Source organism: Salvelinus fontinalis, chromosome 3 (assembly GCF_029448725.1).
Source record: "Salvelinus fontinalis isolate EN_2023a chromosome 3, ASM2944872v1, whole genome shotgun sequence".
Lineage (NCBI taxonomy): Eukaryota > Metazoa > Chordata > Actinopteri > Salmoniformes > Salmonidae > Salvelinus > Salvelinus fontinalis.
The window spans coordinates 2,179,887-2,202,257 of record NC_074667.1 but is presented as its reverse complement, the minus strand read 5'-3'; the positions used below and the strand labels follow the sequence as shown (position 1 = coordinate 2,202,257).

Here is a 22,371-nt window from a genome sequence, read left to right as displayed (position 1 = left end):
ATATTTTTGGAAATACATACAGAAATTCTCAAGGACCGATAACCTGTACCGACAACACATTAAACGTTGAAAAATGCACACACAAAAAATGTCAGGAATCCCTGACATGCGTCAGCAGATTACGTCATCTCCAGCATCCAATCCCGAGAGCCGTTTAGGTATATCCACCCGCCTCCTGCAAATTCGTGCATTCTTGTGGGCGGAGAGCAAATTTCGGTTCCGGGTGTTTTTACACTTCTCTCGAAGGCGTTCATTTGTCTGATTATGGTCTTAAATCATAAAGTTTTAAAAACTCACGAACATTCAAGGTAGAAAACAGTTTAATTGGAAGAACAAATTAAACATCAGCAAAGATGACGACCCGATCAGAGAGAGAGAAGGCCCTGAAACTCAACGAGCAGCATCAGGCCATTCTGTCCAAAATGCTGAGAGAGGACGACAACAAATACTGCGCCGATTGTGAGGCGAAAGGTAACTATATAACACAATGTGAACCTCGTTAAATGATGTGTCATTTGATGTTATATAACTATTTCAGTTATTCGTCCAGCCAGACTCCGACTGAGTTGTTAGCTAGCTATGCTAACTGTAAGTAGCAGCTAGTCTGCTGACACCTTCCTTCCTCTTTAGCATTTATCCGGTAGCTACTAGGCTAGTTTAGTTATGCTAGGTAGCATTTTGTCTCCCACCACACCTTGAACCATGATCCAAACTTTAGTCATACAAATAAATGCAAGTTTCGACACCCTTGCACCATGAAAGTCACCACAGGGAAACTATCCCTAAATGTCAAAACATGTCACTCTAAAAGAATGCACAGGGAAGGCCTGCCTATCTGAAGTCCTATCGTGACACCTGCACCACAGGTACAGACATGTTTTGATAAGTTGAATCTTCACTTACCTGGGCCGTGTTCATTAGACACCTAACAGAAGAGAACAGACTGAACCGGTGCACTAATGAGTACGACCCTGTCTCTGCCTGCCAGGTCCAAGATGGGCATCATGGAACCTGGGAGTGTTTATCTGTATCCGATGTGCTGGCATCCACAGGAACCTTGGGGTTCACATATCACGGGTCAAATCTGTCAATCTGGACCAATGGACAGCAGCACAAATACAGGTAATTAGCCAATGTCCAGGATTTAAAATATTCATAAATTAGAAGTGTCATGTATTCACCTATATTTATTGACACAGACACCTCTCTTTCTTGTATATCCTTCTGGCTGAATACAAAGTTGACTTTTTTTTAACCCATACTTATGTCCCCCCTGCTGTTTCACTATCCACCCTCCACCCCTCTTTCTCTCTTTCTCCCACCCTCTTTCTCTCTTTCTCCCACCCTCTTTCTCTTCATCTCTCCCTCTCTTCTCTAACAGAGCATAGTAGATATGGGCAACTCCAAGTCCAGGCAGGTTTATGAGGCCAACCTTCCAGACAACTACAGAAGGCCTCAGACAGACCAGTATCCTTATAACTACACACACAGTCTCACACACACACACACACAAACACACACACTGCAGCTTCCCATAACACATGTACTTGCCCCTTTATAATATTGCTACCTTTCTTTTCCCTTAACCCCTGACCCCAGAGCAGTGGAGTTCTTCATCAGGGACAAGTATGAGAAGAAGAAATACTACAGCAAAAATGTGACCAATGGACACAGCGTATGTATCTCACCTCTGATGCCACACTCAAACTGGTTTGCGGATAGTACTAGAATGTGTTACACTGTCTTATTTGTATGTAGACTCTCCAAAGTGTTGCTTGTTATGTGTTAGGTTAAAGGAATACTTTTGGGTTATGGCAATGAGGCCCTTTATGTACTTCCCTAAAGTCAGATGAACTCTTGGATACCATTTGTATATCTCTGGGTCCGGTATGAAGGAAGTTAGAGGTAGTTTGACTGGTTATCTGCTAGCATGTATTTCCACAGGTGGTTATGTTGCTGCTGGGGTACTGTTTTATTGTGCATATGGCCTAACCATTTTGGAACATTATTCAAATGAGATTAGGCCTTTATCTCTTCCTTAATTTTTTTTTTTTCTAATTTCCTCTTATGATGATTCCTCTACAGCCAAAAGACAAGGAGAGCAAGAGAGAGAAGGAAACTGATAGAGGAACCAAGCTGTCATACAATGCCAAAGTACGGTGGTTTTGAATGGATACATCTATAGACTCTTTATATAAGATATCTGTCTCAACCCAACCCATATTCCCTGTTTGTCTCTTTTGAGCTTTGCAGTCAGAATGATATGTTTATTTAGTTTAGAACAGTTCCACTCATCATGACACTCCATGCTATAGCGGTCAGGTTTTAGTGGTTTACTGGGAGCAGACTTAAAGGGCAATTCTGCCGCTTTTCAAACTCGTATTCATTTTCCAGCACCATACCATTGTCTACATATGTGAAAACAGCGCGTTTCTATGATCTGTGGTTAAAAAGATCAAATTGCTTCCCTGTAACATTACAGGGTAGGATTTAAAATCAAGAAAGACTGTGATTTCTTTTTTTTGCCAGAGGGAGGGTATTTTCTTGCTCCCCATGTTACCAATCTCCCAGTGTTTGTTTTTTAAATGTTTTCGCTTTTCATGATGTCATCGGGTAGAACTTTTTTACTTAATTTTTTTTCTACAAAATTAAGAAATGCATGGTTTTCACACGTCGACACTGGTATTGTGCTGGAGGTAATGAACATGAGGTTAAAGTGGTGGAGTTGCCCTTTAACAGTCTAGTATGGCAAACTGTATGAAAAACATTACAGTTAACAGGTCTGGCATTATACCAGTACTTAATACAACTAATCATCCATTTACAAATGTTTATGGTCACCATGTCCAGCAAACTGATTTGGTGTGGTGCGTCTCACTGTGTAGTTACTTTGACGTGTTGATACATTGATGGCATGGTTAAAAATAGACCATCTTTGAGTTTAGGGTTAGAATGCCGGGCATCGAGCTCCTGCATGTTGGTTCCTAGACAAAGCATTGAATGTGGTCAATTAACCCAAGGCTGAGGATGCACCTAACCTTTGACCTCTAAGAGGCCTTGACTGCTGAGGGTTTGAAATATCCCTTGCATGTCTTATCTGAAGTACACCTCCTCAGGATCTTTGCTTTCATTATGAACTAAACCTATGCTCAACCGAAGCCCGGCATATTTAGCCATTAGTCTGGAAGAAGCTTAACACATCAACTTCATTTTTCTTTTTTCACAATCATTATGCCTTTTCTCTTGGACTCAACCCCTGAAGAGTGAAGAGACCCGGCAAGCCCCCAAAGCCAGTCCTGTGAAGACAGCAGAACCTCCCGTCAACCTACTTGGCCTTGGTAAGACTAAACCAGTCAGGTTTTCCAAAACGAAAATGAGAGAGTCCTTCCTGGTTTCAGCCCGTTTGCTTTCGTTTTGTGTCTATTGAATATGACCCTGCTTTGCCTTGATGCATACGACCCTGGGTGGTAGCCTAGCAGTTAAGAGCTAACTAGGTGAAATCTGTTGATGTGCCCTTGAGCAAGGCACTTAACCCTAATTGCTCCTGTATGTCGCTCTGGATAAGAGAGTCTGCTAAATGACTCAAATGTAATATGTACCAAACCAGTCAGTTATTCAGAAATGCTCAGTCCTGAACAATACACACATTCATCTTATGTACATTTTTCCCACCCCTGTATAACCTGTTTTACACATCTCTGTTTTAACCCCTCTATGTTGCTCTCTCTGTCTTTCCCATCTCTAGATGCTCCAACACCTGCCCCTGCTAACAACGGTAGTGCTGCTAGCACAGCAAGTAACGACTTGGATATCTTTGGCCCCATGGTGTCCAACCCCCTCCCCTCATCTAACGCTGCTGCTCAGTTCTCTCAGGTAACACAATCTGATGACCTCACCACTTCCCTGGTCCCTATGGACACCCAGCCCCACAAACATGAAGACGCATACTGAACTTCTATATTTACATGCACACATATTACCTGTACATCTACATCTGAACGATGGCTCAGTTGGTGGAGCATTGTGCTTGCAATGCAGTGAGTAATTTGTTGTTTACCCATCGTCTCACACACATCCATGCAGGCCAATGCATGCTAGCGTGAGAGTAGTTTGAAGAGCAAGAGACTCAACACACTAATAGGGTTAGCGACTTTTCTTACGTCGTTCTTACAGTTTTTACTTCCTTCTTCCAGGCTAGCTCAAGTACCCCAGCCAGCACCCCAACACAACCCCCAGCAGCAACCCCATCCTCGGGCTGTGCCCAGGGAGACCTGGACCTGTTCAGTGAGACTGGTGGTGGAGGGGGCATTAAGGGGGAGGACACCGGGGCCAAGAAACCCCTCTCCAAGGACTCCATCCTGTCCCTGTATGGGAACACCAGTATGCCTCAGATGCACCAGCACCAGCAGGCCCAGCCTGGTAAGGAGAAATACAGACACAAGCCTACACATGCACAGTATGTACACTCATGCAGGGCTCTACACCAACCTTTTTTTACAAGGAGCACGTGTAGGAGCACCCGTAGGAGCACCCATAGAAATTTAGGAGCACAATGACAAATATTTGAGGTAACAAGACGTTTTCTTTGTAATAATGGTGCAAGCATGACGGTCATGAATCTGCACTCAGTGTATTCACCATGGCACTCCAGCGCTGCGGTACAGTTAGGTAATCATTTCAACAATTATCATCAGCACTTGTGCTCCTAAATTAAAATCCCAGGTCGTACAACTAAATATTTAGGCGCATATGCGAGTAAAATGGTTGCACTGTAGAGCCTTGTCATACATAAGTGTGGGCATGTGCACACATCGTGATGTCACTTTGATTAATGTGATGAATGTTATTTATCAGATCAACTATGTTTAATTGTTACTCGATTAAATGAATCATGTAACAATTAGGAATTTGGGGCACCACGGAAGAAGTTGTTTAATGAGTTACCATCTCCCGAATTAAACTCTAGAAGAAATATATAAGATATCGATAACTGTCATTTATTAATCATTACCTCAGTCTCATTCTGAACATCGCAGACTTCTCGCATCCGTGAGAACCCCGGCCTTTTCTGATTATTCAGTTCTACACAAATGTATTTAATTATTTATTTACTAACTAGCTAAATAATAACACAGAATACACATTTACATGAGACAAAAGTCTCTAGTGGACTGACAAGATATGATGGCTTGTTACACAATGGAGAGGGGGTGGGGAAAGAGAGGGATAGAGAAAGGGACATTTATTGTGGATACATTCTAGGACTGTTCTCACATTAATCCTACACGAACTGCTGCCCGTTTGGGTAAGAAATGCAATGTATTTACGTGTAAGTTAGATGTCTGTTCATTGTTTCTCTGTTGAAACCAATCAATCCTTCTATGGGGAATGGCTCGACGGGTGTAAGGCTCTGAATGTCCACCAGAGGTCACAATATCCTCCTTAGTTGTCCTGGCTTGGAGTGGAGTGCTTCTTCAGAACAGATCTTCAGATGCACCAATGATTGTCTGAGATGGGATCCTTTCCTTCCTTTCTCGGGTAGATAGTCAAAGTTCTAGATCCCTTTACATGCACAGTTGCAGACTGTCAATGTTTTGGTCTAGTGAGTTTATCTTCTTCAACTCGTGTTGAGTTTCAGAGTTTCCAGCCATTTGTAATGTTTAGCTCACGCTTATGTCTGCTGATCTGAATGTTAGTTCTTAGCGAGTCTTTTTAAGCACTCTGGTTGGAAAGGGCAGTTCCATCACACGGACATGTTCGTCTGACCTCATTCGGGGCGTGGCTTAGTTAATGTGCAACGGACATGAAAAGTATGATCTCGTTAGAACACTAAAATCACATATCTTAACAAAAATAGTTTAATCGTTCTTCATATTGTATTAACATCATATTGGATGGAAACTTAACAGCCGAAGGGGGATTTCCTTCCTAAGGTACAGTATTTGATTCATACAGTTTTTAAAAACATAACGAAATGAAAAGCAATATGACATTATTATTTTTTTGATCCCCACTGCCCATTCCTATCTTAAAAATATTGTTCCAATATTCCTTTTTTGGGTGTTATAGTTTTGGCTGCAAAAATATTCTGGAGAACAAAGGCATTCCTTTGGTTTGTACTGAAGAGCAGGAGAGGGTACTCTGCTGCATAAGATTTACGATTGATGTGAGGTGTCATAACCGACCCAGCCCCCGTCTCCTCTCCTGTGGTCTGAGGCCTTGGATCCTTGACCAGGAGAGTCATGACACAAGTGCATGCACACACACACCAACCAATAACACAGAGGTTGGAAATGGTCTCCAACTGGCTCTGGGCTATATAAATACATGCTGGTAAATACCAAACACTTCTAAAGTAGCAAGTCACCAACCAAGTTGTTCAGTCACTTTCCCACTCTCTCAGTATATCTAGGGCAAGCAGTCATAAAGGTTAACAAAAAATTATATTTTGAAAAACTCAAACTGTTCTCAGTATTTCTCCTGTCTTTCTCCCTTCCAGCTGGTATATACATGAACCCTGCCCAGATGCAGTTTCCAGTAGGCATCCCCCAGCAGCAGGTTCCTGCTGGCTACCAGGCCTTCCCTGGCATGGGCACAGGCATGCCCCCCACCACCGTCATGGGTGCCATGATGGCTCAGAACGGAGCTGCCATGATGGGACCCAACACAGGCATGATGGTTGGCATGACGATGCCCAACGGTTTCATGGGACAAGCGCCCGCGGCCGGGATGGTTGGCATGGCTCCGAGGATGATGGGGGTACCACAGGGGGGGATGCCCGCGGGTATGGTGCCCGCTCAGGGCATGCAAGGGATGTATGCCGTCCAGCCTGGGCAGCAGGGCCACTGGAACATGGGACAGGTATGTTAGTTCTTTTGATGTCTTGTTCTTTGGCATATTGGGGATTTTCCCCTGGGAGTAAACTTTGCATTTGAAGTACAAGATGGTTTTATAAGAATACAATATCAAGTGTCTTTGGGAGTTAACTTAGTTAGGTATGGCAATATGGTAAAATTAGCTATCAAATTTTCTCAGATATATATAAATGCATTGGGATCAGAGCTTGGGTTTGATTTAGTATTAGGCAATATTGTGTTTCCCTGACCCTGACACCTTACTATTCATCTCCTACTGTCTTCCCCAGATGAACCAGCAGATGTCAGGGATGAGTCTGAATGGTGCCGGGGGGGGCATGGCCTTCGGTCAGCCTGCCTCCACCATGGGAGGCTGGGCCGCCGCCCCCTCCGGTCAGACCCTCAGCAACCAGCTCTGGAAGTGACCCCCCCCCCTGGAGGTCAAAGGTCAGGGATTGGAGGTCAGGGCAGCGGCAGAGGGGGTTGCAACCAGGGGGTCTGAAATCCAACATCCAACTCCCCAGAAACCTTACTATGAACTGATGCCCGTTCTCCAATTGATACTGACCACTCTCCAACATGGAGCTTATCTGGCTCTGTTCGCATACTGAAGAGATGCAGCCTTCCTTCCTTGTTTCCTTCAGGTAATCACAGATCCATTGGTGATTGGACAGGTGAAAGCAAGGTGACCGTCTTATTAGTCTGAACGACCCAATCAGATCAGTGACTACTTCAAGGAAGGAAGCATTTCTGAAATATTCAAACGGGGCACATCTCTCTCTTTCTGTCACTTTCTATCCATCGCTCTCTCTTTCCGTCTCTCTTTTGTGAGTAAATTGGGAGTCCTCATACATACACACACCATCATACGCAGGCTGGCAGTCAGTGCCTGTTACATGTTGTGGATATCATAACTCTTTTAATTTTCCTTTTTTGGAAAGAAAAAAATGACAACCACAACAACGTAAACAAATACAACAACAAAGACATCAACATATCGAAAAAGCTGCAGGACCAGTTACACAAGCTTTTATTGTATCATTCTAAAAATTATTATAGAGAATTAAAAGTATTTAAACTTTGGGAGAAGACATGGCTATCATTTCTGTGAATACTGCTTGCCTATGTACAGCTCTGTATAACATTTTAAACTACCTGTGGTTCCCCTACAAAATAAAGTATGATAAACCAATGTGTCTTGTGTGTTCTAGAACTGTTCTAGACTTCTGAGTTCTACATTTTGCCATTAACAACATTCAATGTCAATTCTACCAGAACACCTAAGAAGGTCCAGAAGTTTGTATTTAAAGCATGTCTACTCCCCCATGTATTTATTTTTTCTGGGGCTATTCTACACACATGCAAATGTCAGGGTGGTATCATTCATTAACCATCCTATGCAGAGCTGGCAGGTTAAATACACCACTACAGTATCATATAAGAGGGAATATAGACACGGAGAGCCAAGAGCTCCCTTTTAAGTAGGCTAAATATTTAACTGAATTCTGTTGATTGTGCAACATGGTAAAAAAAAAAACATTTACTCATTGTTTTCTGAAAAATAACTGAATGAAGAAGCACTGAACTGGGGAGCTAGGAAGAATAAACGAATTCCCAGGTGAGGAAAAACGCGGGACATGGTTTTAGCATGATCTCTTTTTAGTGCATAAACAGTGTGAGGGTGTCGACCCTAGCTTACTCGATATTCTACAATCAATTACAAGTATTTGAGGACCACATATTAACATTTTGGTAATGGCCACACCTTCGGTTGTTGATTATCCACATGAGGAGGATACGGCGAAGGTGCCCGATGAAGAGCTCCGGGCCCGACTATCCGACTGACGCTTCTCCCCTCCCTGTACCATTGAAGCTCCTACTACCTTTCAGAACTGCCTCAACACCGTCAGCTGTGGAAGACCGTACCCGTACCAGCTAATGTCCGAATCCTACATTTGTTTTGTTTTTAAATAGTATTTGAGATTATCTTTAATGAAAAGCGGTATCTAAAATAAATGTACTATTGTTAAACAGAAATAGAGTTCCAGGTCACACTTTATTTGGTTAGTTCCAAATAAATGATTTACAGACAGGCATACTTTCAACCAACGATCTGTTGATAAGCAACTGCTTGCTAAGGTTAGGGTTCGTTTAGAATTCGGGTAAGGGTTACGTTTAGGGCTAGGTTAGGATAAGGGTATGGCTTAGGGTTAGTGGATAGCGGTAGTTAGTTGAAATGTTGACAGTTATTGAACATCTACAAACCATCTACTTGGGACTATCCAAATAAAGTGTTACCGAATTCCAACCTAAACCCTGCGTAATGGCATTCTGCAGATATGGGACATAAAGAATCCCATCTCTATGCGACTGGGAGGGTCACAATGCCGACGGTTCCACCAATCCAACGTTTTAAGATGTCTGGGAAGTAGTGAATGAGTGCACACTTTAAGGAAATTGGAGATATTATTGCAAGGCACACATTATTTGCCATGAGTGAAAATGAGAATATCCCTTCCTTAAAATGCTAAAAAAATCTATTTTGTTTACCCTGTGCTGTCATGGTGTTTCTTTCAGGGTGGATGTCAATGGTGACCCAACTCAACACCCTTGAAGGTCCAGAGTCAGAGAGTCGGGAACATCCGTTTGAGCTTTGCCCCCCCCCACCACGCCAACTTATACATTTTTATATTCAGTAAACTTTTTTGTGTTGCATTTGAATGTGTTTGGAATCTTAATTGAAACCACAAAACATCTCTAATGAGAGTCATTTTCATAGTCATGTTACACATATGGATTTATCATCAGATGTCATAGAATACAACCACAGATGCAGGGGTTTAGCAGTTCAACATCAGTACTTGTCAATTAATCACTGACTGACTTTCAACTCAGAATTGAGAAAACTGAGGCAAATATGGAAGAAAACTGTCTTTTAGAAGCATGTAAGTCGCTCTGGATAAAAGTGTCTGCTAAATCACTCAAATGTAACAATGTGGAAAGATTGAAAACAACAATTTACATTCTGTTACAATATAACTACAATCACTTGTCAGCACCATTTTTTAAATGTATTATTACATGCATTCTTGCTCGTAACCTCTAGATGGAGTAGCAAGCAAAGTTATGATTCACCCTCACTTATAATTATGCTTTTTTTTAGCGGTTGGGGATGTGAGGGCATGCTCATATTAGGAATTCCTGTAGGAGTTCCTACCCCATTCCATGAATAAGCATGATATTTTTATATTTCATGAGTTATCTACAGCAGGGGGTCTCAAAGTGGGGTCTGCAGGGGGTCCATGGTCAGGCCAAATATAAATAAATAATTCATTTTTTAAGTAAATATTAGCAACATAGCTAAACAGATTAAACTAGTTTTGGCCAAGGGATCTGTGAAATTAGTTTAGAGGGTGTAATCCAATACAATGCAATATTATTCATATACAAATTACGTTATTAACCCTGGGCTACATGGGCCTGGGAGGCTCACAGGGATATTGGTATCCACAGTACACCAGGATTATATATTTTTCTACTAAATACTTATTGTATTTTTATTAGATTTTTTTACATAAAAGTACTGTAATGTAAACTTTAAAACGGCATAATTTTCTCTCTGATAACAAGAGGGCCCGAGGTGCTTGAGACTTAGTTCATCCGGCCATGCCCTGCCAAAGTCATAGTAAAACTCCTTGAATGCTTTTTAAAAGTTGTGTTCTGATTACAAGGGGATCCCTGATGAATTTGCTATCAGAAAAGGGGTCCCCAGTCCCATAAAGTTTGAGAACCCCTGGTCTACGGCCCTGAGAGCCTCCAACCAACCTGATTTCCATGTGGGTGGTGCTTCAACCAATAGAAGAATTAACATTACTATTGATGCTACCAGCCTGGATCAGTCTGCAGATTTGTCTACCTCTACCACTGATGACAACATAATGTCTTCACCTGACACCAAGCAGAAGAAAAATAGAACCGGATTCTTCACAGCTCTCCAGAGAGTTTTTAGAAGGAAGAACAAGAAGCCTGTCAGAAATACTCATACTCTGTAATACTGTTAATCATTAAACTAGGTTGATACTAATATCCCGGGCTAATGGCTATTTTCAGAGCTTTTTCTCTATTTTCTACCTTTCCTTTCTCAGGCTAAAGTGGCTTCCATGAAAGTGGAAAAGATCCAGAAGGATGAGAACCTCACCTCTCGAGATGCTCACGTCTGCTGTTTCTCTTCTTTCTTCCCCATCCCTCCTTTCACTCTAACACCCCCCCCCCCCCTATTTTATCTTTCGTAAATGTCTTTTTTTGCTATTTCAGTTTGAATGTGTTTTATTTATCATTGAAACCACAGTCAATTTCAAAAGAGGGTCATACCGCAACTCTCTTCATTTCTGATTCTCTAAATCTAGAACCAAACCAGGAACACAGGGGTTGCTTGACCTTTTAGTCATAGACCTACGTTGATATCACAGTTACATTCTAGCCTACAGTGATAACAATATTGTCAAGGGGAAAGTGAACCGTATAGACATACAGGTAACTGCCAAAATAAGGGAAACACCAACATAAAGTGTCTTAATAGGGTGTTGCCTATGTTTGGGGAGTCTCCCACATGCCTTTTGGTGAACACTAAATGTGTTTGCTTATTATTTTCTTTAAGCAATGGCTTTTTTTCTGGCCACTCTTCCTTAAAGCCCAGCTCTGTGGCGTGTACGACTTAAAGTCCTATGGACAGATACTCCAATCTCTGCTGTGGAGCTTTGCAGATCCTTCAAGGTTATCTTTGGTCTTTTTGTTGCCTCTCTGATTAATGCCCTCCTTGCCTGGCCTGTGAGTTTTGGTGGGTGGCCCTCCCTTGGCAGGTTTGTTGTGGTGCCATATTCTTTCAATTTTTTTATAATGGATTTAATGGTGCTCCGTGGGATGTTCAAAGTTTCAGATATTTTTTTATAACCCAACCCTGATCTGTACTTCACCACAACTTTGACCCTGACCTGTTTGGAGAGCTCCTTGGTCTTCATGGTGCTGCTTAGTGGTGTTGCAGACTCTGGGGCCTTTCAGAACAGGTGTATATTTTTTATTTTTTTTATTTTACCGTTATTTTACCAGGTAAGTTGACTGAGAACACGTTCTCATTTGCAGCAACGACCTGGGGAATAGTTACAGGGGAGAGGAGGGGGATGAATGAGCCAATTGTAAATTGTAAATATATATACTGAGATCATGTGACAGATCATGTGACACTTAGATTGAACACAGGTGGACTTTATTTAACTAATTATGTGACTTCTGAAGGTAATTGGTTGCACCAGATCTTATTTAAGGGCTTCATGGCAAAGGCGATGAATACATATGCACGCACCACTTTTCTGTTTTTAATTTTTTAACAAGTTTTTTTTTTTCATTTCACTTCACCAATTTGGACTATTTTGTGTATGTCCATTACATGAAATCCAAATAAAAATCCATTTAAATTACAGGTTGTAATGCAACAAAATAGGAAAAATACTTTTGCAATGCACTGTAAGACCACTCCTAGATGCTTGATAGAATCAGACCACTAGGTGGCAGTGGCACCATAATTACAGGAGTAGAGAAACTTCCACGTTATATAGGAGAGCTTTTGGGCGAGCGAGTGAGTGTATTTAACTAGAAGATGGCAGCCTTTGAAAATGTGTATCTTTTTTACTAATCTAATTCAACCCATCAGACGTCATACATTGCATTTTCACATGAAACCTCTCTCAGAATGAGCAACAGCCTCAAGACACGCACACACACACACACACACACACACACACACACACACACACACACACACACATAGAGAATATAGGCCTACTGTATTTGAAATGTCTTTATTATTTTGGAACTTTTGTGAGTGTAATGTATACTGTATACTGTTTATTATCTATTTCACTTGCTTTGGCAATGTAAACATATGTTTATCATGCCTATAAAGCCCCTTAAATTGAAGTTGAAATTGAGAGAGAAAGAGAGAACGAGAGAGAAAGAGAGCAAGAGATAGAGAAATTAGGTTTTGTGTAGTGGTAAAGCTCCCGGTTTAAATCGGTGAGATTTTGACATCATTAAGATCTGTCTGCTCAGCGGTGTGCCGTCAGAAAACTGGACAGGCAATTTCTGTTTGCTGGAAATAGCTAAGCTAACTCGTTCTGCGTCTTTGGTTTTAATACAGTGCAGGCAACTCAGCGGCAGCAGAGGAGAGAAAATATTTCCAAGGTTGGGGTATATATTTTTTACCAAACCTATATGCTCCCCTCCTAAATCACATGCCTCGTGCGAATGATCAACTACAATTTGATTAATATGCAAATGTGAAGAAAACAGTTCCATTTGAGCCTTCAGCGCGGGCTAATTAATCAACAGTTAAAGGAAATTAATACATACATCAATTCTGTCAGGAACATGCTTAGTTCAATCGCCCGTAAAATTGAAGTTTGAAGTATTAACTGGTTCTCAAGGAACGGTATGATTAAAACTTTGGTATTCATCCCTATTTAGAGACTTTCACTGACAACTCCATACCTGAGTATTTTATCCGATTTTGACTTTTGGTACAGCTAACGATTTATGTAGGTTATTCTCGTGATTTATGGAGGTTATTCATGGAATAGACACATAAAACATGTGTAGATAATGTGCATTATATCTTCAGATAAAATATAAAAGGCGAAAAAGATTGCTTGTACCTGTGGCTATGACAATTTGCTAGTTTTATATAAATTGGCCTATAAAAATGTTGAACAATGGGTTGATATCAGTTTAGATTGAAAACTTTACTAACATATATATTTCTCCTTATTAGGCTACAGTTATCATGAGCTTCAGAGATAAGTTATTCCTGCTTTTCTTGTAATAAATGTTTGCACAATGAGAAAAATAAAGAAATAGACAGATAAATGAAGGGACCACAGAAAGGGAGGAAAAGTAGATGAAGAGAGAGTTTGGTGGCCAGCCCCATTGTTTCAGCAGGGACTCATGCATCAAACTTCAATTTTCCGGACGATTGAATTAGTGATTTTTTTCCATCTTGAACTGAAATACACTTAAGACCAACGGATTAATTACCAAGAACTGGTCCCACTGACTGTCGTATTAGTTATCGCCTTGACAACCGCTCATAAAATAAGCAAGTGAAATCCATAAACTTAGCCTGCCTTAACACTCTCCTCTCTCCCCGACCATAAATATGCTTTATTCAGAATAGGCGTGAGTGATATAAGGAGGTGGGGAGAATTCGAGCACGTTTTTTTTTCTTCAACAAAACCGCAGGGGGTTTATTTGTCGACCACGCGCGCAGTCAAGTCAAGTAGCCCATCAATGCTCGCGCCGTTGTTTGTGTGGTTAGCCTTAGCCTATGTGTGTGTTCGTGTGGTCATATAGCCTACCCATATCCAAATATTATTAGAGAATCCTACAGTAGTCTAACATTGTCATCGGAATAAAATTGTATGTGATTGTCCAGCAAATGAATTAAGGCTTTGAGAATAGTCTGCTGCGTAATATTCAATTCTTGTCAAACCGTCAGTGTAAGCTAAAATAATCAACCCTCATCCAAATAAATGCAACAATTTTGTTGGTTGTGTTGATAGTTTCTCCCACATTATTTCAGTCAATAATGTATTTTATATACGTAGCTTACGTGTTCCCATTGTAATAACAGTGTTATTGAATATTGTAACGATTTATTAATATTTGTGTTTACATTTTTTAGGGAAGCTTAATTTGAAATTCAGATCAAAGTCCAGACACAGGGTAGGTGTTCAATGTTAATAAGGCTAATATAATTATAAAAGGGCAAATTGAAAAATAACGATTATAGAAATCCTTATTATTATTATTATTATTAGCATTAGCCTTTTAGGTCTACTACCCATTTATTTTAGTAAAGATGAGAAGCTATAGGCCTACAAATTGTTTATATCACACGGTATAGGCTATAATAGAGTTGGATGATAAAACAGCTTCCAAAAAGTATTGAAAAGAAAAGCCCTCTTTAGCAGCATCAATCCCCTCCTTAAAAGGACGGAGGGTTAAACAAGGCTCTTCTAGATCAAAAAGAAAGCTTTTCTTTATGACTTTTTCTCACATCACCATGTTTTCAGCTTCATTAAACTCCGCAAAGACAAAGGAAATAAAGAGAGAAGAAGAAAAAGACATGAGAAGAAAAGCAACGAAAGACTCCTTTTAACTAGACTTTGGCATAACTGTCACACTCTAAACTCTTTATGACTCGGGCTACTTAACATGAAAAACACTCTCACACAAAATGTGCCGCATTTTGTTGTTTAGAAAAACGTTCCTGGACAAAAGTCAAACATATTATTTCAGGGCCTAAAAAGGGAAGAAAGACAAGTGGCTGGACAAAAAAAGAGCCATTTTCATTGTAATTCATTGACTTGTTCCAAATGCCAGGCTAAAAAGGCAAATAAAAGAGGCTAGACATTAATGGTCGCAGATGCCCTCGTGAAGAGAAGGGCCTGTGTATGCATTACGGCCTTTGTTCGCGGGGAGTTAAACAGTTTAAAAGGAGGGTTAAGTCAATCCATCAAATTGTCTGAAATTGTGAGGAAAATTCAAAAACCATATGGCCTCCAAACGTTTGAGTCCTTTTTGTGCGGTGGGACACACTTGTCTCAGCATTGCTGCCTGCGGGAGACCGGGCGGGCTCTATTGTGACTTGTCACATCGGGGAAGGCGTCTCATTTGTCCCCAGTTTTCATGCTTTACGCTCAAAATTATGGCCTCGTCCCGCAGCCCGCAGAACAAAAAAACACCCATAAAGGCTCAGGAAAACTGGCCCAAAACTTGGTGTTTTTGTGGCATCCCAGACCCTCTTTTCTCCCCCAGCACCAGATTTGCGATTCTCACATAAATTTCGTCCCGAATGGGGAAACACGTTGCCGGGTCAAGAAGCCAAGACACGCATTTAGCAGTTTGAAAGAGAGTGAGATGGCTGAGCCACAAAATGTTTCGAGTATCCTCACAAATGGGATACAATGGAACAAAAAATATTGAACTATTATAAGGGATCATGGTTGCTAAATAGGCTACTCTAAACGTCCATAATATAGGCCTGCATTGAATTAGCTTCATAAAAGATTTCAGTCCTCCCCCTTGATTCTACATATAGTCACCATTTTTACTAGGACTAAATATCGAAATTAGAATCTATCAGTATAATAATGACACAAACAGCGTGTTGAGAAAAGCCATTTTATTTCCATAGTATATACATTACAGAATGTGCATTGGTTTTCAAATACTGTCCTGATTTTAGAAAGGCACTTACTGGTGTACAAAACATAACAAATCTATTCAACCATAGAGTACTCTATTGTATTCAAACAAATGAATATATTCCTACGGTCCAGTAACTGTAGCTCCATGTCGAAATATCACCGCAGTATTTTGTATTTTTATAACCTTTGTTTGATCATTTCTCTATAAAACGCATAACTTGGTTTTTGATCCTTTGAATTTGCCTTTCGTATCATGCAATGCAGCATACGGATTATGGTTGGTGTAAATATGACTAGCTAATTATGTAAACGCTCTATACAAACGGTCTGAACTCGAGTGGACCTATATGTATGATAAGGTATGTCTCAAAAAATAAACAAGCGATATAATTTAAAAGGGAAAAATAAATAGATATGATCAACAAAACAAAACATGCATTTCAACATACAAAACCTATCGAAAATATTTCATAAAACTGACATACTTTAAGCATATGACATGGTGTTACATAAATATGAACAAGGATCAATGTGTGAGCGCGCGCGTGTGTGTGGGGGTGTGTGTGAGAGAGAGAAATAACTCGAAGAGGTGTGTGTGTCTGATAGACAATTACATGTTTCAAAATAATAGCATTATCTTTCGTTCTGATTATGAAACCCATATTGCTTTCATTGACATTTGAAGACAAGAGGAAACTGTCCGACTGCTGATGAATGCAATTGAATATAGCACTGCGTAGGCATATTGTTGTACTGTTCATGCTTACTGTGAATATCTGTGTGCCGATACAAAAGTCACAGCAGACTAGTAAATGTTCTGAGATGATGTACGAATATCAGCAGGGAAAAGTTACAATCTTAGTAAGGATTGTTACTGCTTTTTGTCGTAATTTTTATATTTCATTATCCCACTGCGCAATCAGTCATCCACATCAATTTCTAGGTCTTCGTCGTCCTCTGAGCATTCTTTACTTGTTGTGTGGTCTGAAAATGGCGACAGGGGGGACATCCGCAGCTTGCGAGCGAGCTCGTACTCTCGTCCGCCATTCTGCGCGGGAGAATCGGCTCGCGGGTGATGTCCGAGCGTTCCATTGGCGCATTTCTCGAGGTCAGCGAGCTTGGCGAGTTTCTCAAGAGGTACAACACCGTCACCTATAGTTTTGGCCGACTCCACGTCGGCCTTCATCTCTTCCAGATCTCGCTTTAGTTTGGCTCTCCTGTTCTGGAACCACGTGATGACTTGGGCGTTCGTTAGACCCAATTGTTGGGCGATTTGGTCTCGGTCAGCGGGAGACAAATATTTCTGATACAGGAATCTTTTCTCTAATTCGTAGATTTGGTGGTTGGTGAAGGCAGTCCTGGACTTCCTTCGCTTCTTCGGGGTGTTTCTTTGCCCAAAGAGTGTCATCCCGTCTCTCCCTGCACAAACAAAGATAAAATGTTAAGTCAGTGATATGTTGGTGTCATTCTCATGCTGCTATGGCATTGGCTCTGCAGGGCGTTGAACTCTGCATTTAAACATTTTAAACATATTTTGAGACATTTGACCCCAAATCAATGATAATTTTTTTAACAAGTTATTAGCCTATATACCAAATATAAACGTAGACGTAATGTTATGCATTCATCATAAAGAGAACAATTGCACAATTCCAGCTGGTAATGAATGGCCTCTTTTTCACCTTTCCAAATTACGCACAGAAGAGATAAAATGTAACATTTTCTGGCAAACAATCTTGTTTAAAACCTAATGTTCAATGCCTATTTTTAGATGCAATATTACTTCATTATATTTTCACAGATCAAATGAAAATAATAATTTCCCTTTAAATTGTACATTGCACTGTTATGAAAGTAATATCGATATAATGAGTATAATAGGCCATAAATACCATCATATTTACCTTCAGCTGCTTGTAGCACGCTAACTTCGAGCCCCTTGAAGGTTTTGCTAGCTAGTTCTTCCAGGGCGCAGAGTGGTGAGGTTTGTGTGAGCAGTGCCCGGTTGGACAGAGCAGAGATGCTGGAGGAACGGTGTTTCTCAGCGGATGAAATCAGGTGTGCTGTCCCACAAATGGTGTAACTTCGTTTCACGGAGGGTTTGTTTAGAATGTCTTGGATACTGAACGGTGTCAGTGGCTTATTCGAGTTTGCAGGCGGAGGAAGATGGTCCAACGGACTTCGCCTCCTATTCTCGACCGCATCACATTTGGCGACTTCTTTGGATGTCATTATTAGTGCGTTAGTCGTTACGCAAGCTAACTTTTAAATGTTTTTGAATTACTAACAACGAAAACAACAAACACAGATATCAAATAATATCGAACCCTATCGAAAAAAACAGTCACATTACAGTCACCAAATGCACGCCATGGCTGCAAACTTTCTTGCAAGAAGAAACACAAAAAAGCCCTCCTAATTCCAAACCGGGATATCTTCTTGAAAGTATTATTCCACAAAAATACGTACAGACAATCCGAAGGAGAACTGTGCCTCTCTGAAAATGGCGAGGTCCAAAGAAGTTGCAGCAACAACTGACTAACAAGTTAATATTGATTAGGACGTAATCAATTATGTCCCCACTGGCACTTTCGCCCTCTCCCTTTCACTCTCTGACTATGTTGCAGTCCAGTGCAGGACTTTTGCGAGTGGGATGCTCCCAATAATTACAAGGCATGGCTTGAAGGAGGAGGAGCCGGTTGGAATTATAACGGGTTGCGCTCTTATCATTTTTGGGTCTAAATTAGTCGTGGGGTGAGATACCAGATTAGGCCTTACGGTAAATGAGCAAGAGAGAGAGTGTGCAGTCAATGGGGGATTAAATCGCATTGCGTATTTAAGTATAGTATTACAGTAATAAAGTATGTGTGATTTTTTTAGAAGATAGATACTTTGAACGTTTCCAATCTGAATATTGGATTTTTTTTCAATGATTTTGAAATTGGTAAAATTATGCTATGCAGTGGATTAAGAAGTAATTACTAGTTAGTACAGAAAGGGCATTTTCCTTCACCAAAAGCGATGGTTTTGGATGAGCCTTTATTTTCTGAAGGCAATATGGATCTAGGCAATATATCAGGACTGATGATACGCTTCTTCAGGGCGGGGGAGTGAGGTGAGGAGGCGAGGAAAGAAGAGGAGAGGGGGAGAGGAGGAGAGGAGAGGGGAGGAGAGGGGGAGAGAGGAGCAGCATGCGTCCCTCTCAGCCTAGCCAAATTCGGGTCATAACTCACGCGAAAGGGACCTTTTACATCATCAGCTAGATATTTCATCTCGAATCAAATCTCTCTCCGGGTCTTCCCGGTCCTCCTGGTCCTCCCGGTCCTCGAGCTAGCGGTGGCATGATGCTTTATTTTGCTTCCGTTCTGAAAGACAGCCGACGGGTCCATCTGCATACAGGAACGAATGATACATAATATATTTTGGTGACGTAGCCTACTTCTGCATTTCGTTTTTTTTTTTTATCAACTCTTAGTTTATTTTTCAGTCTGAATATCAAACTATTTATAATGTGTGGGACGTTGTGGAATAATATGATAACTCAACATGAATGCAATAAATGAGATTAGAATACATTTAAATTACTATTAATATTATTGTAAGGTTAGTATTAGTATTCCCATTGTAAGTTATATTACTTAAGGCCTATTATAATAGTTATGCCTAATTTTACAACGTTATTATAGATTCGTGAATTGTGTAACTGAACAATAACAATAGCATAAGCTACCTGCGCAACTGCATAGTAAGCTAGGCTACATATACGTTATAATAAAGTCCACATAGTTCTTCAATATTTCAATCCTGACAGACTGTGGTCTGCAATGTTCCAGATATAACTGATACGTACTGTTATGTTTCTGAAGACTGATACTTCACAACGAGGAGGCGTCACTAAACACTTTGATGGCTCATTCTGCACGCTCTGATGTAACGCCAGGGGAAATAAAATATCAACATAATGATAATATGTCAGAGAGAGAGAGAGAGAGAGAGAGAGAGAGAGAGAGAGAGAGAGAGAGAGAGAGAGAGAGAGAGAGAGAGAGAGAGAGAGAGAGAGAGAGAGAGAGAGAGAGAGAGAGAGAGAGAGAGAGAGAGAGAGAGAGAGAGAGAGAGAGAGTTTTGATTCTGGTGCATAAGGGACGTCTCCCACTCCATCAACAACCACAGTGTATTATTATGTCAAAGACCCAGAGCAAAAACAGACTGGTGATAAATATTGTTGTTTTGAAAAACGTCGGGTTGAAGTCTATTTATTATACTGTATTCCGGGTTTGATATCACCAATATTTTACCTCACGCCTCAAATATGCTACAAATGTAATTTGCAGCTGAATGTAAAATCATTCATGTGGCCCTAAGCAAAGGAATTTAAAAAAACATTGAAACGAAATAGTTTTAAAAAATAAGGCATTATGGAAGAGAAGAATGATGCCACGTGCAATTCTGAGTTTTAACTATATATTTTAAATATTTGGTTCAGAACGAAACATTTGGAACGAAATATTGTCTCTGAACTAAATCTATTGTGATTAACGTTTCGACTACACTGGTTATAAAATGTAGGCTACAAAGGGATTTTCTGTATTGTCGTTCTGTCAACTTCAAAAATGGTTTCTGCATGCATGGGTAAACTGCGTGCCTGTTAACTTAATCACATTTGGAAGTTCTTGCTACCCCACAGCCAAAACTCAAGACAGTTTTATTCCAGAATTTATATTTGCTTGTCGGTGGTAATATCTGATTTCAGAGTCGATGTTAGATCTTTTACATGCCCCATTTTCTATGAAACGCGCCCCATTTCTCAGGATTTAGCTGTATAACACCACCAAACATGACAGCAAAATAATTGACAAAGATTTTTTAAGTAAAAATACTCAAATCCGTAATTGTGTAGCAATCAATTGGCAGCTAATGTCCTTCCTATATGGGTTTACTTTTGTAACACCAGAGTAATACGAGTAGGCTACATACATTAAAATAGTTGTCTATAACAACATTAGGCTAATAGGCAATTAAACATAGTACCAGTAGCTCCAGTAAGTAGTAATCATTATAGGAATATTGATGTACACATTCGATGTATTATTATCGAATTTGCACCATCAAAAGGTTACATTCCTGCCAGACAAAATACTAGCTAAATAGACCACAGATATGTGGACTCAGTTTTGGTCTGTAACGAATAATAAATGCATAACACTCCCAATTCACACATTTCATACTGCGTTCTCCTCCTTTATTTGACAACTTTTTGTTACATCCGATCAAGAATAACAAAGCAACAACGGACATTTTTGTCATAAATTAATTTTAAAAAGTGTCAACAGCTGGGAACAGCCTTTCATGTAATGCTTCATTACCAAAATAAGACTTCTGTGTATGGGATTACATGGAAAACACGAATAAAACACAGAACGCTTTCGTTTATGGCAATGATATGATATGATATTGTCGAAGTAGGGTAAATACTTGTGAAGAGCCAAGCCTTCATAACTCTTGTCATTTAGCCGCCTGTCACACTTGATTGTGATGGACATGTCTATTGCATGTTGCAATCCGCCACTATGAGCCAACGCAGATTTTGTTCAAAGGCCTGGACTGCTGCTATGATACAGCGCCTGCTTTATTAAAGATAGATATTTGTTTCAACATGCCTACTTCTCAGCTCTCCCTTAGCAAAGGAACTGTATCTGGCTAGCTATTACCAGACGGCGATGAGAAAGCGACATTCTCTGGCAACGCACCCGACGTGTCGTTCAAATGTCAAATGCTTTTATTGCAACCAGTAGTCCTGCGGTCAAGTAAAATCCCCAAAATATTTTTGGGAACTGTATAAATAGCCAACCCTCAAGTAGAGGCCCTTCGTTTTCTGAATAACATATGCATGGTACCCACGGGTAGTAGGGCTTAGTTTGTAAACAACATAACCTCATGAACATTATGGAGTGTACAAAATAATCAATCTTTCAACGCTATACTGATGAATGATGGACCCCCACAACTGGAGACACACAGCAATCACCATGGATTAGACACTGGTTAGACAGCTGGTCTGAACTATCCACATTGTAGCCACTTTGTGAGGCCCCAAGGATGGCCTATAGCCTCTACCCCCAACAGACATGTTATCTCAAATAACATCAGCTCGAGATAGAGGCTCTGATATGTCTCACAGTTAATAAATAAATCATATGTCATTACCAGGGGTCATTTGCACACTGGCATTGGACAATTCTTGAGGAAAGCCTTGAGCC

General features: G+C 40.5%; 2 protein-coding genes across 2 annotated transcripts; one reads left to right on the top strand and one right to left on the bottom strand.

Annotated features, from left to right (window-relative positions):
- The first annotated feature begins 182 nt into the window (after nt 1-182).
- LOC129835936 (stromal membrane-associated protein 1-like) lies at nt 183-8,046 on the top strand. The gene is made up of 10 exons (XM_055901635.1): nt 183-471; nt 989-1,122; nt 1,382-1,467; nt 1,600-1,675; nt 2,086-2,154; nt 3,263-3,338; nt 3,746-3,873; nt 4,194-4,419; nt 6,500-6,861; nt 7,145-8,046. The coding sequence occupies exons 1-10, from the start codon at nt 354-356 to the stop codon at nt 7,277-7,279; spliced, it is 1,410 nt and encodes a 469-aa protein (XP_055757610.1). The 5' UTR covers nt 183-353; the 3' UTR covers nt 7,280-8,046.
- Nucleotides 8,047-16,074: 8,028 nt separating this feature from the next.
- On the bottom strand, nt 16,075-18,779 carry LOC129834313 (transcription factor LBX1-like). Its single transcript, XM_055899187.1, has 2 exons — nt 18,019-18,779; nt 16,075-17,533 (listed from the first exon to the last, which is right to left on the bottom strand). The coding sequence occupies exons 1-2, from the start codon at nt 18,344-18,346 to the stop codon at nt 17,034-17,036; spliced, it is 828 nt and encodes a 275-aa protein (XP_055755162.1). The 5' UTR covers nt 18,347-18,779; the 3' UTR covers nt 16,075-17,033.
- Between the last annotated feature and the right edge of the window lie 3,592 nt (nt 18,780-22,371).